The sequence below is a fragment of the Perissodus microlepis genome, chromosome 2 (assembly GCF_051167445.1).
Source record: "Perissodus microlepis isolate ML-2025 ecotype Zambia chromosome 2, ASM5116744v1, whole genome shotgun sequence".
NCBI lineage: Eukaryota > Metazoa > Chordata > Actinopteri > Cichliformes > Cichlidae > Perissodus > Perissodus microlepis.
Window position 1 is genome coordinate 30448458 of NC_140462.1, and position 20347 is coordinate 30468804.

The window sequence follows — 20347 nt, forward strand, 5'->3', positions numbered from 1 at the left end:
GAAAATATTGACTATTTACCATTTTAATAATTCATCCACACAGAGTGTAAATCTCAGTGTAATTATTGCATAATGCGTCTTAGAATGCCTGAACAGTATTGGATGCTGTGTGTCACGGGAGAGAAATTAATTATAAAGAGGATGAGATATCAACCAGTGGGATGCTTCACAGAAACTCTGGGGTCCTCCAGAAGCCTAATCACATCACTTAAAACGTCTTCAGATAAGATTTTTAATGAACTTCTGAGAATCACTTCAGAAAGCCCTTTTGGCATTATGTTAGATGTTCAGTCTGGTATTGCTGATGGATCCACGTGAGTAGGAAGAGAATGCTGTCAAGGGCATGAGTGTGGATGTGTTGTCTCGACCTAATAATCAGACAATGAAGCAAGACTGTGCAATATAAACAGTGTACTGCCTTTTCTTCCCCGTTTATCATCTATTTTGCCTTCTTACCCTTGTACTTTGACAGTGTGAAGTGTTTTTCCTTATTTACTGAGCTGTTTGAAAACACACCATCTGTGGTGGCTATAGTTTGAAGAATAGAATTGCTCGTCAAGTCAAAGCATCTAGGAGCAAGATACTGACCCCCAAATTGCTCTGTGACTGATAAAAAGCATCTTAAACATGGAAGAAAGCATCTACGAGTCTATGTGTGAATGGGTGAATGCAGCAAGTGGTTTAAAAGTACTTGGATGTAGGTCAATACAATGACCCTGAATTGTGGATACAGCACAACAGTGCATCATAATCCAATTAAAACGACTCCTTGTTTTCAGGGCCTCACGTTTGGTTGGACAATTCATTCCAAAGCTATTCCACGGGTAGACATGAGCCACTTCTAGGAAGGTGAAAGGTCTGAAGTTTATTCCAAGCATAGCATTTCCATTTTGAAGCCGTTTCTGTGAACCCACAATATGTCGTCAAAAGAGCTGTCAGATCAAATAAATATATAAATAAATATATACATGGGCTGCAAAATCAAAAGAAATCCATCACAGAGAGAGATAAATTCTTAGGAGAGACCAAAACAACAGTTTGGGATATTCTGAGACCAAAGAAAAAGGCTTGTGAGCTCAGCAACATAAAAGTCACAAAAAACAGTAGCGGACAATCACAGAAAACCTTTTTGCAACGTCCAGCCAAGTGAAGAACACTTGAGGAAGTAGGAATAGCGAGTATAAAACTGAGGTTCACATAAGGTGCAAACGATTCATAAGCCTTGAGAACAGAGAGCCCAGATCAGACTCTGCCAACAAAAAAAAGGAAAGGAAAAACGAAAGAAAGAAAAAACCAACACAGCCAGAAAAAACTCTGTAACAACATTCTTTGGACAGAAGAAACTTGAAACAAAAGTAACAAAAGTAAAGAAGAAAAAGTTTTGATACGCTATTGCCGTCTTATATTTCTTTCTTTGATTGTGTGAATTTGTTTTCTGTTTTACTGAGCCATCTGAAATCAAGAGTATAACACAGTAGGGTCTTTTCATATAAATCAGAGAAAAGGTTCCCCCCTGAAACACCCAGAATGAACTCACTTCTGTGTTCATTAATTTTAACTAATCTAATGAAGCCATGTCACATTTCAGCTCACAACTATGTATTCCAAAGATCTGTAACTTGAGAGTTGTCATAGTATGAACCAATTTCTATGGCTTCATTACATGCTAAAGTTATTTAACACAGCGGTCTCCAACCTTTTTTGCGCCACGGACCGGTTTATGCCCAACAATATTTTCACGGACTGGCCTTTAAGGTGTCGCGGATAAATACAACAAAATAAAACTAGTACCGGTACCGAAAAAAAGAAGATTTATTCATAACACACGTGAAAAGACCCAGGAAAACTGAGTTAACGATAAAAACGATAACAAAATAACGCTGAAAACGATAAAAACCCTGAATACCATACATTTCACACCTGAGCCTCAACTCTCGCGGCCCGGTACCAAACGACTCACGGACCGGTGATTTAACACACACAAGTTGATTTTGAGGGGGTGAGGTAGGAGGGCACTCACTGATTTTCCATGAGATTAACAAGTAAGCCTACATTGTTCATACTGGCTTGGCACATAATTAAAAATATTTTACATGACACTGAAATTGAAACGCAAACATTTTGTGCAAGAGTAGAAAAAAACACAGTTGGAAAACTACCCCATGTAGAGCAGTATGGATGCAACTGGCTTTGAATATCTTTTCCCTTAGGGAGTGGCTCTTACATCCTTAGACAGGCCAAGATCCACTCAGCCCTGAACATACTCAGCTGTTTTGAGTAAGTATAAGCCCTGTAAGAAGCACCGAACTGGTACACTGTCCTGCCAAATGGAAAGAAAAACAAATTGCACCTTGATTATCCCATTTTACGTTACTAATATATTTGGGTATTACTTTGAAAAAAATAACAAGTGCTGCATTGCTAATCCTCATGCAAAGCACGAAAGAGGGAGAATTCAAAAGGAATGGTTTGAATAATAAATGCCCACAGCTGTAGAGAAAAAAAATGTAGAAAGGGAGAGAACTGCATCAGCAGATCTGGGACAAACAAGTAGGACAGGGGGGCTTGGCACAAGCTGCAAATTTTGACTAGTCACCCTGTTTTCCTACAGGCTATGTGAGCAACTGAAAAACAAAGAACTCAGCACTTGACTTGTACCACTGAAGCCCCCCAAACTAATTTGCACACTGCCTACTATATTGTATCCATTTGCTCTCTCTCCACCCTAAGAGACCTCCTCTTCAACACGAGCCGCCAACCTCCCTCCGACCTGGACACCTCTATCTCTTCCTGTGTCTTAACTTCAAACCCTCTCCAGCTTTCATCCATTCACATGACAGCAAGCTTCCACGAGCCCTGTCCTAGTTGTTGCAGATGTGATTGTACCTCATAAATCTATGCCTGCTTCTTGACTTTCTTGACAAACAAGAAAAGCAAAGTGATTTTTTTAGATGCAGTTTCTACCATGTTTCATTTTCACACAATGAAAGGAGATGTCCATCGCATCTACAAATCCAGAGCATTTCTTGCACATAGCAATTCTGGGCATCAAGTACAACGAAGGAAACTTGAAAAACTACTATACCATTTACTATAAAACAGCACTGCAGTTCAGTAACTAGCTTAAAGTTAATGGCAGCAGTAGCCGATACCTGGGAGTCACTGTACTGGACTTCTTGACAGTGTTTGTGCCTTGTGGAGCATTTTGCAGCAACATGGATTTATCTGACAAATACCATGGATCGCTGTTTGGTATATAAACTCTCGGCTCTTCAGCTGTGGTGAGTCAAATTCTAAGAGTTTATCAGTGCAGCCTGCTAATGAAGTTTGCTACTATTCGTTTATTACTGCACATTCTAAATATGGCAGTGGCTGAAGTTCTAATGTTGAAGCTTCAAAGTGCAGGTTTATGAAGCCATGTGTACACACGGTTCTCTTATGTAAATCTTAGTCAGCAGCACTTCATATGCATATGTACGAAGTTGTGAACAGAAGAAAAACTGAGGGAAAAATGGAACAGGGATAAGCTTTAATTTCTTAGCTCAAAATAATTGGACTTCAAACATGAGGAAAAAAAACCTCATCAGTTCACACAAGACCATTAGCCATAGCCATGACTATTTATAGCACAAATAATTAGATACCAGTAATAATAGAGACCAAATAACATTTTGTACAGAATAAATCTTTTTTTTTAAGGTTGTAAATGGTAAATTACATTCAAATGTTTCTCACCTTATTTCTAATTTCCATTCCATTGCACTAGACTGGACTTACTTTAGAAAAAGTACATACATTGGATTACGTATACATGAGTTTAGCACCTTTTAAAAATATTCCTATTACAAAGGGTAGAAACACTTAAAAAAAAAAATACAGCACATTTCATCTGTGGTTAGCTATATGAAATTGAAATGAATGTTTATAGTGCTTGTTTTAAAATAATACCAATCATAAAATATGTTGTGTTTACATAATATAGTCAATAAAATGTTAGCTGTCCCATCACATTGTAAACCACTAAAAACAAACCACTGCTAATGCGGATGAATATGTCATTTCAGTAGCACAAGCTGCATGAAAAAGAAACTATGAGTAACTTACAGTTGAACCAGATATAATTTAATGACAATTATACAGTGCTTTTCTAGTCTACCAACTATTCAAAGGGCTTTGGCCTAGAAGTCACATTATATCCATAGATTCATACAGTGCTTTATTCTGCACAATTAAACCAGCTTCTATATATCCCTCACATCCATGGCCAATTCAGAATCTTAAGCTAACTTAACATTCATGTCTTTAGCTTGTGGGAAGAAGCCAGAGAAAATCCACGCTGGCACAGGGAGAACATGCAAACTCCACACAAATGGGTCCCAACTGGGGTTCAAATCAGGAACCTTCTTGCTGTGAGACACCAGTGCTAACCACTATGCCACCCACATTGCTACCCAGGCGTGGTGGAAAATGAAAAATTAAGAGATCACAACAGCTAAGACAAATCATCCTGTGGGAAACATTCACATCAACATCAAAGAAAATGTTTTATTTAAAAACCACACATATCAACCCCATGGCGCTAAAGGAAAAGTCGGGGAATCATTAACGTCATTAAGATTTGATGTCTAGGAGCCATGCATGTCACTAAAACATATGATAGCGATTTATCCAGTCACTGTAGATACATTTCTGTCTAACCCACAGTGGTGGACGTGCTGAATGACTGGCACTGACATCCCTGGAGGCACATTGTGAGCATGACTGAAAACAAGCTAGAGAAAGATTTTGGCAGTAGAGTTACACAGAGTAGATATAAAGCTATTTCTATAATATGTGACTGACAGACACTTCTTGGCAAAAGTGAACCACTTAAATATTACTACATTTAGTACTTCTCTGTGCTAAAAAAAATACAGAGAGAGAGAGGCATACATAGTTTTGTATAATAAACAATAAAGTTAAAGCTCCAGCAACACTGAATGAGTTCAGGTTTTGGCATCACCTTATGCTACAAATGTTGATTCTGCAGCTCTTATTCCACCTCCACTCTCTGTTACAAATAATCCCAATCTTACTTCTGGAGTACATCAGCAAGGCACATCTATACAGTTGAAACACTCACAATAGACAAAAGATAATTATTAATGTCAGCTCAAATAAAGGAGGGGTGTCATCAGTACACTGTGAATGCCAAGGTAGCAAAAAGAACAACAAGAGGAACAAAAACAAAATGTACCTTTGTTTAAATTTGTACTTTGCCTCCTGAAATTGATTGGGAAAGCTCTGGGGTCTCAGAAGTCCACGGCTCTCAAGTACCATGGTCCTGCTGACTCAAGTTAGCCAATATCTGGTTTAACTACTACTCAATGAAATACTTTAAACAAATTTACAGATAATTATCCAATGAATGGTTCAATTTGATGGTTTTCATTAAAATCATCATTTTGCCCCTCTGCTCAGGGCCACACTTAGCTAATAGTAATTAGATGGGCTTCATCAATTATGTCTTCCTGCCAAAGTGAAAACCATTTGCAGCTGGTTGGTTTCATGCCAATGGACCATGGTTTTAAAGAACTATGAAAGTACCCCTTCATCCAAATTCAAATGGTTTCAGAAAGAAAAAAGAAAAAAGTTATGATAAGTAGTCGGACGTTCAATTTGGTCCGCTGCATTCCCTTTTTTGTCTTCTTTGAATCACTCTTTGCTTTCAGTTCTCTATCAAGAATGGCCAGACAAGGTCATCATGCAGCCCTGAATTTTGTCATTCTCAACTGATTTCCATAACTATGACATCAATCAGCAGTCATGTACAGCCTGCACATATAAAACATTCTGTTGAATATATTTTTTTCCATAAACTAGATTGCCTTCACAGACTGGATAAAACAACTCCCTGTCATGACAAGGGAAGAAGTACTGTTATTTGATGTATTCTGTTATTTTTATATAGCGCCTTCATTGTCTTTGTAGTGTCTCCTAGTTGGTCGCCAAGATATTGTTTTTTCTTTATCACCCTTTATCAGATTTATTTTCCTCCCAGTTTTGGATGCTGTTGGATGATTTGTTTGGTTTCTTTTTTCTTTAGTTTTATATTTTAAGTTTGGAGCACTTTTCCTCTTCTACAATGTTGCCATTTTATTGATTCTGTATAACCGCGTTATAGGTTTGAAGTCTTCTTTTTAATGTAAGAATTTATATTTTGACATAGCTGCTCAATTCTAAAAAAGGGAAATATTCAACTATCCTTCATTCACAATTTCATTAAAATTCAGCTTGACTGTTCAAGTATCTGGGGTTAATTTTTTAACTAATGTTTAAAGGAACAGGCTTGTTAAGCACAAGACACCAAAGGTACTGGTTAGGTATAGGAAGCACACATTTATAGTAAAATTACCCCATTTACAATGTAAAGCACTCATTACAAAGCTGTATTTGAGAGTTTGCTATGACATTTACCACTGAGTGTTAGAAATTCCTATAATCTGTGGTACTCTGTTTTTTACAGATTACAATGGATGATAACAGCCCATTGAGCTGGCTAGAAGATAGACACACCTAATAGCGATAAGTATAGGACTGATAACAACTGATAATAGTCATTCTGTGTGCTGATAACATTCAAATCAGGTCAAAATAAAAGTCTGTGGGTGTTATCAATTTTAGGATGCACGTAAGGATTGCATAATGACTGACCCCCAGAATGTAAGTGGCAATTAAGTGGTAATGCATGCCACATCTCCATGTTAATGGAATGTTGGATGCTGACTTGTGCTTAAAATAGATAAGTAAAATCGCAGCCTACTTGAAGATGTTGTTTTGACAGACGCGTCAGGCTCAACAACTGCACTGCTCTCTGCCTTTTTTTTAAAGGAAGAAATGAAACCAGTACAGTTGAATTCTTCATGTTGTTTGGTTGTATGTGGATGTTCTCATTTGCTCACTTTCACAAACAGGGTTCAGATGTGGAGGATTTATCTTGGAGATGGAGTACTTCATACGCAGTGGTTGATGTTGACAATTTTGCTCTGCAATGTTGTTGTATTATTCAGATCTGGTAAATATTAAACAGCATTTCACCACTTACTGTTGAAAACTGAACATGTTTTGGACATGTTTCTGTCCACAAGCTTATTACAAGTGAGAAAACACACTCATCTCTACATCATCCATAGATGTTGTTTTTTTTTTCTTTTTTAAATGAGCATGTGGTGACTTTTGACTATACTCCAGGGCTTCACATTGATTTGATTCCTGGTCTTCTCTTTCTTTTTCTCTTTTTAGAGAAAGCAAGGAGAGAAGAAGAAGGAAAACATAAACATTTTATCAAGTTAGTAGCACAGTAAGAAAAAACAAACAAAAACAGATTCCTGACAGAAATGCAAGTAGGAGTCAACATTGTAGTCTGGCAAAGGGATGGATGGCTCTAATTACAATTTGAACCTGCACAGAAACCAGCTAAAAAAGTCCTTTGTGATTGATGAGTAGATCTACCAAAAATACAGACCGAGATAAACTCCTGCCTTATACTACTACTAATAATAACTATAATAACAATAAGCTAATAAGGTGACATTAACTGGCTGTTAAACCCATAGCTTTAAAAGTGTGTGGTCACTGTAAACAGTGGAACATATAAAACTGCCTTCAGCCTGAAACCACCCTCAAACCTAACCTCCCGTCTGCATCACTCCCAGCAGCTGGAAACAATAATACAATCAATAAAGCACAATGAACTGCGTGTTGACTCATCACCACCACTGATGTAGTTGAAAAATAAAGTCACATCTAGCAACGACACTTGAGTTAAAACAAATCCTGTGAATCTAATCTAATAAACCTAAACATCCTCTTTTCTGTTGCTGTGGGTGAACTGAAAGTCTTGGTCTCAGTTGCTCTGGAGGCAACTGGAAAACATTTGAATGGACATTTTTTAAATTAAAACAGGGATAGCTACATGAAGATTTAATTTGAATTTGTAGTTGAATTAAAGACTTAATTTAAAAAAATTGTAAATACAAAAAATCTAATAAAAATAGCTGAACCTGGACATATATATTTGTAGGTCAGATCACATCTATTTTAACAGTTTTCATAGAGCCCCCTGCTGATTTATGAAATGTGAGGAGCAGTCAGTGCTTCTTAAAATGTAGAAAGATGTAGAAATATAGCACATGTAATACAGTTTGGTGTTATGACGGTGAGACAATAATGTAGAAACCAAAAGGTAATAATATGGCAGTAACAAGTTATTACAACTCAATTACAAAGTAACACTGGTAATATTGCATTGAAACTGGATATTAGGCCAACAGGCTGAGGTTAACTGTTATTAATGTGGAAGCAAACATATGCGTACCAGGCAAAAATAATAAGTGATATACTGTATTAGTAAGAAAATTATAATCTGCTTATGGTAATTGGTAACATCTATGTATTAGATTTCTTTTTGTTATATACTCAATTGGGATACAATTTCAAGTTCTATCACAACTTAATAAGTACAAGTGACATATATAGTAAACTTAATCACTGTATAAGGCATTATTGATTAATGCTTAATTAATTAAGGATATTATAGTGGAGGGTTGTACGCCTCTTAAATACCTTATGTCCCCAGTACTCTTCTTTGTTTGAAGGTAGCAATTTAAGGTACAGATATATTATTAGGACAATTATGACAATGATGTTTATGATTATTATTATTATTATTAACAATGATGTAGTAGCAGTTATAGCTATACATAGTGTAACAGTAACAGATGGATAAACATATCCATGTATGTATAAATGACATGCTAAGAAGGAGTAATTATATATGGGTGATGAATTAAGCACATGCTAACACCTTACTAATGCTTAATAGTGTGACATTATTATAAAGTGCTACCAAGTGTGAAAATGTTATGTTTATTACCTGGAGAGAAAGTGTGGTAGTGTAATAAGCATTTTTTGATACTATATATAGCAGGAAATAGAATTTTTCAGTACCTTTCAGAAACAAGTGTGACCAGGTTGAGCAGTGATAGGCCATTTAGGCCAATGGATGGGAGGGTGAACTGCCAGGGAAATATCTTTGTGCTACCCTCAAATTATTGTCATTAAACTCAAATTCCACATAACTGCTTAATACCGCTTAATAAGAAAATTCTTATTTTTTATGTGGTGAATGTTAACTGACTGAATGTTTCTGTTCATTTTTTTGTTATTTATTTTTCTTATTTCTTACTTAGTTACTTTTTTAAAAAATGATTTACAACCTGAACAGGTAATAAAGCAATAGATCTTTCAGCCCAATTCTATTTTATCTGCATAATCCATCATATAAAATGTAATCAAATGAAAAAGTCTCTTTTTGAAACTAGTTTTATTAGTTTTAATCTTTTAACTTGAATGAAGCAAACATTAAATTATATGCAACATTCTCTGACTGGAAGAATTTTATTTAACATTTAAACCTATTTTTCTGCATATTCCAGCATATAAAATAAAATAGGTTTTTTGTGTTCACACTCACTCTTTCAAATAGATGCACGTAAAACACAGCAGAATATAAATAAAATCAATCCTGTTGCTCTATTTTCACCTGTATAGCAGGAGTAGGGCAGGCAGAGGTTTGCCCTGGTGCAGGTGTGTCGTAGCGGTCAGTGGAATGATCTGTGAGTTACACATTTCCGTGGCAGTACTGTCGGTGCATGCTCGGAAGTTTAGGGGTGTTTTTCGCTATAAAAAGAAGTTTTCTTCCCACGCAGTGAACAGCCGACGTTAATGTTTTTGTCACTTTTTAAGGTAAGTAAGGTCAGTACTTCCACGCTTTATTATTATTATTTTATTATTATATTATCCATTGTTGATCTGCACACAGCAGTTGTAGCACTCACGTCATTACACAGCTTACACAGCTGTGGAGAATTTCTAGAATATTGACTGGTTCATGTTTTAAAACTCATCTGCAAATAATAATTAGAATACAATAGAATAGAATTCAACTTTATTGTCATTGCACATGTCACAAGTACAGGCAACGAAATGCAGTTTGCATCCATCCAGAAGTGCTTTAGCCATGATATAGATATATTACAAAATATATATTAGCAATAATATAGATATATAAATATATTACAGAAATGAGTCTGTTATAGGTATGAGGGTACAAAATATGGGTCTATTATGGGTATGTTACAATGTACACGCTATGAAGGTATGTTATGAATATGCTATAACTATAAGTATGTACAGGCTGTAGTGATGTACAAGCTATGTACAAGCTATGAACAGGATATAAATATGAAAACTATACAGAAATATGAACTATGCAAGTTATAAACAGTTGTAGAATTAAAATTATGGTATTGTACAGAATGTTTGTTTATACAGAATTATACAGTAGTGCAGTTAAGATAAGTGAAATATGTGGATAATTTCTACAGAGGCTATATAAAGTGCTAGTGGTTGTGAGTTGTGGTTCAGCCATGTTATTATTGTGTGTAGTGATGTGTCGGTTGCGAACAAAACGGCTCTTAGACCCGGATCTTTGACGTGAATGACGCAGGCCATGGTTTTTTTTTTCTTTCTCTCACCCTCTCTCTCGCACTTATTTCCGCTTCACTCACATGCAAGCCTTGTGCTTTGCGCTGGGCAGAGGGGGGAGGGCCGGTAGTTGCACAGGAACAGAGCGGGAGGGAGAGAGAGAGAGAGAAAGAGAGCCAGGCACAACAACGTCACATTAGAAAGGTATAGTAATCATCCACAACTATTTTCAGTTGCAGATGATAAAGGATTCAGAAAGTTTATTCATGCAGGCCCATATGACAGAGAATATGCATCTTCTTTTTGTTTTCGTATTTTAATTTATATTTAATTGTGTTGTGGTTTGCAGTGCTTGGTGTTGTTTCACTTTAAATTTGTAAAAGGAAAAAGCTGAACATTTAAATAGTTAAAAGTTGAAATGTGAATAGTTGGTTTTTGGATTATATGATTTATTTATTACATTTTATGTGGAGTGAATAAATAAAAGTATATTTACGGTGGCCCCTACAGACAAAGCACATACCAACTTCAAAACACGTACGAACTCTGAAGCACGTACAAACTCCAAAACACGTACAAAACACAACAGAAGTGCTCCAGGATGCTAGGGGCAGTGTTGAGCTTTTGTTACCTAGTGGCTACACAAGCCAGCAAGTACCAACGACCGGATTTGGTGTGTGGTAGTAACAGGTAAATGAACATTTAAAAAATGTTTTTTTTTATATATATATGAGTGCTTGTGTATAAATACACAAACCATACACATATGCTTTCAATTGTGTAATTTAAGTGATCTAGGTAGCTCTGTTTTGGAAGTTCAGTTAATGCTAGAAATGTGTTTTGGAGTTTGTACGTGTTTTGTCTCTCGGGGCCACCACATATATTTATATATAAACATATATAAATAAAACCTTTTTTTTTTTTTTTACATTAGTTATTCCTTTTGTGCATAATTGTATATTATTGTTAATAATAAATTAATTAAAGCAACAAAACAACCTGAAGAGCCGGTTCGGAGCTGAAAGAGCCGGTTCTCTAAAAAGAGCCGGAAATCCCATCACTAAGGCCGATATGTTTCCCTTCTTTTTGCTCACTTGCTTTGCTTAACTGAGCCAACTTCCTGTTCAATAACGTTTTTTCAAAATAAAACAGTTTCTAAAGTGCATTACTTGGAGCAACTACAGAGGGTGCTGTAAACACATAATGAATAATAAACTGACTCAGAATGATATTTTAACAGAACACAAGATACCAAAGCACAGTTAATCGGTTTATTGTATGCAAAGGTACTGTGGTTCCATAGCTGGACTGGCCATCGGGCATACCGGGCATTTGCCCGGTGGGCCGCTGGCGATTTTTTGTTTTTATGGGCCGATCGAATTTATTTATTAATTTTTTTTTTGGAAGGGTATAAATAATGAAAGGTGTTGGATTGGCCTATTGGTCATGATCGACTCTGGGCTGGACCAATTACAGCCGAGGAGGTCGAATGCACCCTCCCCCTTGTTTAGCAATCTTATAGAGGAACTAAAGAAAATGGAGAACAAAAAAAGGAAAAGAGGTGCAGAAAAAATTAGGGCCAAAAAGAAACAAGCCCTTCAGACAGACGCTGCCAAATGTGTAAAAATAACTGAATTGTTTGGCAGTAGCTATGGCATAGCTTCCACAGATTTAGCAACATCAGCAAGTGGTGGAGGCCAGCAGGTGGATAAGGGAAAGGGGAGGCAAGAGGAGGAGAGACCCGAGGCGGCCGCCGGTCATAGTGGCAGAGGAACTGAACTTCAGGTAAGAAGTTATGACCTGCTGTCTATCTGTGTCAGATATAAACCAAGTTTAGTTGTAGTTTGTTTTCGTTGTGCTGACTTTTTACAGTCGCTTAGAATAACTGGTACTGCGTACTAGCTAGCATGACGGAGTTTATATACTGCTGGGTGGGTGCTATGAAGTTACTGATAGTAAATTTTATTTTATGCTTAAGGTTAGTTTCTCAAACTCCTCAAAATCTTAACAAATTGTGCCAATCCTTACATGTTGCACCAGGCTGATTTATCATCAAAAGTGGAGAAGTCTGTGACAGAGGAGACAGAAGAGCAGCAGAGAGAGATGGAGCGAGAGAGAGAAATAAAAGAGCAGGAGAGGGAGATGGAGAGATGACTTTATGTCATACATGAGGGATGCATTTGACATATGTTTCACATATTATAGCCCAACAAGTTACTTATAGCAATTTAAATATGAGCAATCAGTTTTTGGCAAATACCGGAAATCGGTTTTTGGCAGACAATCACTTTTTGGCACAACACCGGCTATTGCAGTTAATAATACAACAGCTTCTTGCCATTTTTGGTGTTTCTTTTTATGAATGAATGAATGAATGAATGACAGCTTTATTTGTCGCAAGCAGGTTGCCCTGCAGCGAGATGGTAACCCCCCCCCGACCTTACACACATAACACAGACATCACATGGGATTACAAGTCGGAGATCGGTAGCGTTACAAGAAAAACACTGAAATGTACACAACATCGGGAAGGTACAAGAGGAAAAAAAGAGACCTCCACTCATGCTGTGCTTCCATGGTAGGACAGCACGAGAACAGGAAACAAAAAAACTCCTCTGCACAAAAAAGCACATAAATGTCCACAGCACAACATTATGGAAGACATGACAAGCCACAGGGATGGGTAGGGGATGAGGAGTAACCCCAGGCAACACAGCAGCCATCCTGCAACGGCGCCGTCATCTCTTCGACAGCACGGGCCCGGACCCGCCTCGTGTTCCCAGGGGGCAACAAGCATCGAAGGCGTTGGAAAGGGAGGGGGGATGCGTGAGTGCTTATCAGTGTAAGTGTATGTGTGTGCGTGTCCATAGTTCAGCTGAGACAGTGTCCTTCGGCCTATCAGGCTAAGAAAACAGTCCTCCAGCCAATCCAGGTGACCTTGCATGGGACGGGAAGAATAGCCGTAACACAGTCGTTATCAGGGAGTGATTGTTCGGCTCCAGCCTTGGGCCTGCAGCTGGCGCCGTGATGGGGGTCCGCAATGTTGATGTTGATTTTGTAAATTTCCATGCGAGCAGCCCAGGAGAATTTTCAGGCTGCCCTAACACTCTGACACTGGTCTCTTGATCTCCCGTTGGAGAGTCGCGAGCCTCCCCATGATGGTATCAAACTTCTGTTCCATGGTGTTGTCATTCTTTTGATTCTGAGACCTCACAACTGCAGTGATCCGTTCCGCGATGTCTTCCAACTGTCGCTCAAGGGTCTCATTTTGAGCAGGCCTCTCTCTGATGTATCCCCCCATACGCTCAATGTTGTTGCTTTGAGCCTTCACAGCCGATGCAAGCGTCTCCAAGGTGTTGACCATATTACGTTCGGTGTGAGAGGTCGCGCCTCGTCCCATCGCTTCGAATCCAGCGGGCAGCCTTGGGGGGGTTTGAACAGCCGGTTCCGCTCTCTTATTTCTCCGATAAACCAGGGCTAAGCCAACTCCGATCAGCAAGAACCCTGTTATCACGGTTCCGAATAGATAGATATCTTCAGCGTCCTCGATCGACAGTCCCGCCAGGCACATGACCCTCCAGTTCTGCCACCCGTCCATCGTGTATCCGGCAGGGAAAGTCCCTCCAGGGCACTCAGGCTCTCCCGAGCCCAGACTTCTCGTTGAGAAAAGGGTGTCAATAGCATTCAGAGACCAGTTGATCAAATCCATAATTCTCTTTTAGGTTTTAGAGAACGACAGTGAGAGGCTATTCCAGGGAAAGTAATGCACACGAGACAAGACAAGGACACAGAAGCTAAGCAGGAAAGATAAGAGTGAGGAGGAGAGGAGAAAGTGCGACCGCCTTCGCTGAGAGCCAAGTAGAAATCGCAGTATCGCTGTGTAACTGAGTTCAATTGAAGGCCTGCATGCGCTAGTACCTCTTGCCACAAGTTCCCAGAATCCTTTGCGGTTTTACCCCTGAATGACATCACATTTTTGGTGGGCTGGTCTCTAGTCAAAATGCCCGGGCCGATTTTTTGTCCCAGTCCAGCCCTGTGTGGTTCTAATTGTGATGCAAAATTTGTGGTAATGAGGCAGTTCAGGAAGAATCAGTGGAGTAAAGGTGATCAGTGGAATAACAGTGGAGAGTTGATAGGTTTTGCATTATGAGGCCAAAGGCTGGAAGTGGCAGAGGTTGGGTGGCAAAGAAGGATAATCAATAAGACAGCAAAGTAGGAACTTAAAAACAGGTAGAAAAGGGGCAAAACACTATAAATAGTTAAGCTTAATGTGCTACTTTACTGCAGGATACTGCAAAGGGTAAGTAGAAAAAGTGGGTTGGCATACTGTAGTAGTTGGTGAAAACTAGTCTCTCAGCCCGGCAGGAATTAGCCAGAACTTTGCAAAGTCATACCCAGAAGCTCACAGAGTTAATATATGACTCATAAAACTTAGATAAACTTTCCTAATATTTTTGATTCCTCAGTGATATTGCCCTGTGATGGTCCAACCAGCCACACTTCAGTGTTAGGACATATTTAGTAGTATATAAGTTCATAATCTGTCATCAGATTTTAAGATAACAGATGAACAGACAATCACAAAAGGAAACAAATGTTAAATCTATTTGTAAATCACTGGTAATCACTTCAGTTACAAAAATATGAACACTGTCTCAGGCTCATGGCATGGCTTAAATGTAGTAACGGTAGCAACAGATTCATTTTCTCTGACAAATAGCATGCTATTATAAGCACACATTTGTGTAAAACTCTTGAAACCTAAAACGTGAGGGAGGTGTTTGTTTTTAAATTTATTACTGTCATTATGCGACCAGCAGTGCACTACGATAAGGCTTGATTGAATGACCGAGAAATGTTGAGAACATGAGAATTAGGTGACTTCATTTTCTACTCTCGCCATGCAAATCAATGATACCCAGCTGTGAAACACAACAACACTATAACAAAGAGACGCTGTTAAATGAAAAACATTCAACATGTAATATTTCACCAGGACCACAGCAGACTATACTCACCACCACCGCATTCATTGTTGTTTTGCATTGCAGATGTAATTGCATGCTTAAAATAACCATACTGATTCAAAATGGAAAAATATAAGTATGCATTTTCTAAGAGGTCTGAGGATAAAAGGAATAAAATTAGCAGTCATTTGACTTGAGAGTCACAATGAAGAATATCAACTGCATGTTAATATACAATTATGTATATTAACATGTGGACTGTTGATAAAGACTAATTATACAGCATGAAACCTTATTTTAAAAAAAATGATGTGACTGTAAGATGGTGTAAATAGCATTTTGTGTTTTCTACATGAACAATTCTTTCATCTCAGAGGATTAATGCTGCAGTTTGGCAAAGAAAATAAATCTGAACCTGTAGTATTTGCTCAGTCTGGTGCATCTTTCCAAAATAACACTAGTCTTTCAAGTCAGACTTCAGCAATGTCATAAACCTTTCTGAGTTTTCTGAATTGAAATTCAAGAAGTGAATCAAAAGTACTAAATAACTGTTTTTTTTTTTCCCACGATATAAATTTTTCATTTCAACTTTTTTTTAATTCATGAGCTTTTACCTAACTAAAATCAAATACTTATATGAATCATCCTTTTTACGAACCTTTAAAAATAAAGGCCACGCAACATATCAAACAAACTCTAGCATTTTGGGTGATGGCTGTGTGATTTAAGAGTTAAAACTGTGAAATATGGTTAGAAAAACTCAGTTCAGTAGAATGGGAGGCAGAGCCTTCATCTTTCAGGCCTCTTTTCTGTGGAACCAGCTTCCAGTTTGGATTCAGGAGACAGACACAGTCTCTTAAAACTTTCCTTTTTGACAAAGCATATAATTAGGGCTGTGTCAGGTGACTCTGAATCCTCCCTTAGTTGTGCTGCAATAGGGCTAGGTTGCTAGGGGCTTCCCATGATGCACTGAGTGTTTCTTCTTCACTCACTATGTGTTTATACATCACTCTGCACTCCATTTAATCATTAATTAGATTATTAATCTCTGGCTGTCTTTCACAGCGTGTCTTTGTCCTGTTTTCCTACCCGACCCATCATGGCAGATGGCTGCAACTCCCTGAGCCTGTTTCTGCTGGAGTTTCTTCCTGTTAAAAGGGAGGTTTTCTTTCCCACTGTTGCCAAAGCGCTTGCTTTGAGGGATCATCATGATTTCTTTTTTTTTCTCTTTCCTCTGTATTTATGTAGGGTCTTAACTTGCAAAAGAATCTAAAAGATACTAGAATTAACATATTTTTTGTCAAAGATTCAAGTTTAAAAGAAATCCAGTGGTTGTTATTAATGCACACATTGTTGGTAGGTAAAAAGAACACAGCACAGTCCTGCCTTTTCTGGTCCTTTACCTCCTTTGATTACCCCCCCCCCCCAAAAAAAATAAAATAAAATAAAATAAAAATATATATATGAATTTCTATGCAAGTTATACTTCCACTGGCATTTAATGTATCACTAACTTAATTTCCATTGGCAGACAGCCTCAGCTGCAGGGCATGTGGAGTGTGGGTTTTCATGACGAGTGACTGTTTAAAGGAGTTCAGAAAAACACATACTGTAGTAGTGCTCCCAAGGGACTATGCAAATTAGATTAAAGACTTACTCATCCAATAACAACATTTTTTCAACTAAATATTTACTGTCTTTCCCTGAAGGTTGTTGCATGTTTAGAGCCAATATGCTCTTTTGGGCCTGATTCCGTGTTGCTGAATATGCATTTTTAAGCCGACCCTGTCAGCTGTAGTACAAGAGATTTCACTTGTACTCCACTTTCACTTTTTAATATAAATTTTCAGATTATAGCCTGCACATTTTCACTGTGCCAGGTACAAATGGAATATTTTTCACAACGCTTGGAAAGAAAAGTTACAAGACCTCTTAAGTAGCACGTCTATGGGCTGTCTCATTATTCTATATCAGTTGTTAGTGATGAGATGTGATAAGAGATGTTAGTGATGGGAGACCTCTTAATATGATCACACAGTTTGTCAGAGTGTCTTCTTTAAACACCATTCTTCTGTAACAGCTAGGAGCTACAGTGTGTGTGTGTGTGGCCACACCTCCCGGAAGTAGGTATGGCTGGAGCTGGCAGAAATGTGTTTGGCGTATAGGACAAGACTATGTCTACTTGCTAGTCAAATCTAAAACTATACAATAATTTAAATATTAGCTCCACTTTCAGCTCTTTTTTAGACAGTACTGTCGTATTGCCAATGAATATGTGCATCCAGCCTTTACCTTACTGGCATCGTGTGGCTGCATTTGGCTATTGTCGCTAAAAAGCTGCGCTTTTTTCATCCCATAGCAAAGTGTAGTCATCGCTGTCTCTGAGGGCGTGTCCCTCTTCTACTAACACTGGCTGGAAGTGGGCAAGCTGAGATGCAAGCAGTTTGCTTCTGGTCTTTTGCGCATGTGCATGGGAGAGCAGAAGCTGCCGCTGTTCTGTGTTGACTGCACTGAGATCAGTTAGACCTGCTTTGTGTTGAAACACAGCTAGCATTAGCAATTAAACCAGCTTCAGTGATTCAGCATCGGAACAGATGATTTTGCTGTTGCTAACCATCTTGACTAGCTGAGGGGACGGCAGCACAGACCACGTCTAAAAAAAACAGGCAAGCTAACCAGGTGCAGCTGTTTAGCCAATACTCCACCTTTATTTTTCATGAATATTTTCAGTCAGATGATTCAGATGCTTGATCATGTATCACGATGGTTTGAAAGATTCTTCCACCACTTGTCATTTTAATCCAATAACAAATCATTTTTGGTAATATAGTAGATAGTTATTTAAGATAAGATAACCTTTATTAGTCCCACACGTGGGAAATTTGTTATTTAAATATAATAGTAACAATATTTGACAATTCTTCAGGAGGAGTGCAAGCAGGTGAATATGTCCATGTAGAGTGCAGACAGACAGCAGAGATGGTATGTATTAATCTGATCCATTTTATCTTGTTAAATAGGTTTAGTAGAGGAAGATGTTTTTGTTGGTGCATGTATTTTACTTTTCTTTGAAAGTCACGCTGGTAAAACTAAATTCAGGTATTCTCAGTTCCATTGCCACAGGTGTATAAAATCAAGCACCTAGCCATGCAGTCTGCATATACAAATATTTGACAAAGAAAGAGCTCACTGAATTTGAGTGTGGTACTGTAACAATATGCCACTTTTGCAACAGGTCAGTTTGTGAAGTTTCTTCCCTCCTAAATATTCCATGATCAGCTATAAGTAATCTAAAATTTTCAATTCATGCATTCAGGAAGTACCTTGCAGTACCTCAGCTTTGAAGTGGTAGACCCTATAAATTTAGAGAGCAGGGTCTTCCAAGTGCTAAGGTGTGTAGTGCATAAAAGTCACCAGCACCGCTGACTCAGCAACTACAGAGTTCCAAAAGTAGTCTGACAGTAACATCAACACAAAAATGGTGTGCAGTAAGCTTCATGGCATAGGTGTTCATGGCCAAGCAGCTCGTGTGTTTGCAATATGTAGATGGACCAGTACTTTTGTCCATGTATTGAAGCCAGTGTTTACTTAGTTTAGCTGTGTACTTCATAAGGCCTGAAAGTAATTTAGAGAGCACTTAGAGTTAAACAGAAAAAGGTAAAAATATAAAATAAAGTAAAACGCATCTAACACTAAAGTGCAAAGGTATGCATGATGTCAGTGTGTTCCATAGTTCTTTCTACACATGTGACTCTTAATTAAAAAAAACTACATGCTAGTACCTTGAAAAATAAATTTAGGGGTTGGGTGGTTAGAGGTGTAGTAAGCGAGGATGCTGAAATGATTCAGTCACCAGTGAATTAGTCAGGGACACCTTTTAATCCTCTAAAAAATGAAAGATAATCAGTGAGTCTCAGTATGAATTTGCACATAATGACAGATTCCACTGTTTCAGTGCCATTCAAAGGATATGCACAAAAAGCTATATGTCGGCATATGTTCAGCCAAGTCACATTACTGTACTAATACGCTCTGGAAGTGAGCAAAAGGTAGCTGGAAATGCATTTTGTGTACCTCCTATAATTCGTGATTCATGGTACTCAAGGAACATCCAATTCATATCCCCCACTGAGATTTTCATCCCTTGTGCACAGCAGCAAAATTCTGCCCCACTTGTCTGGATGTGATTCAGCTTACAAAGACTTTTTAGAGTGGCAGGGTTTTCCTGGGGGTAGTGATCCTTAGATGTGGATCGAGTTGAATATGAGACTGGGAAATGTAGCCAAAGATTTCCTCTTTTCTGTGTGTATTTAGGGTGTCTATGTGGTAGGAAGAACACATAAACGCTTTGCAAATATAATATTACATAAAACATTTTTGAAGCTCTACATGTAAGCCAACAATTATTTGGGATAATTCTTTGAAAAAGCACTTTGGCCCTCTTTCCTGCTAACACACTGCTTAGAAGGGTACATATTACCAGCTAGAGCAGTGCGATATGACCAAAAATATTTATCACAATATACATTTGAAAATTTGCGATAACGATATAACTGACGATATATTTGACACTAGACAAATACTTTACAACTCCACAACTTTATTAGTGCAAAAATCCCCATCAATGTATTTTCACTTAAACAAGCAGCTGTTTTTTATGTGCGTTAAAGTTATATAAAAATTTAACTGTGCAAATCCAAATTTCTTGCTGACAGTTTAACCAAAAGGCATTGGAAATTGGCCGACATATCCTCAGCATAGCCATGTATAATATCCAATATCCAAAACTTAAAAAGAGGTTATACACACACACAATACGGTAATATTATGTTGAAGCACAGTACGTATTACCG

General features: G+C 38.0%; 1 protein-coding gene across 1 annotated transcript; it reads right to left on the reverse strand.

The window, feature by feature from the left end:
* Positions 1-13359: 13359 nt before the first annotated feature.
* LOC146392898 (uncharacterized) lies at positions 13360-14380 on the reverse strand. The gene has a single exon (XM_084939070.1). The coding sequence runs from the start codon at positions 14234-14236 to the stop codon at positions 13628-13630; it is 609 nt and encodes a 202-aa protein (XP_084795196.1). The 5' UTR covers positions 14237-14380; the 3' UTR covers positions 13360-13627.
* Positions 14381-20347: the final 5967 nt, after the last annotated feature.

Coding starts and splice junctions, on each gene's coding strand:
- LOC146392898 (XM_084939070.1), bottom strand. CDS start 14,236: ATGGATTTGATCAACTGGTCTCTGAATGCTATTGACACCCTTTTCTCA.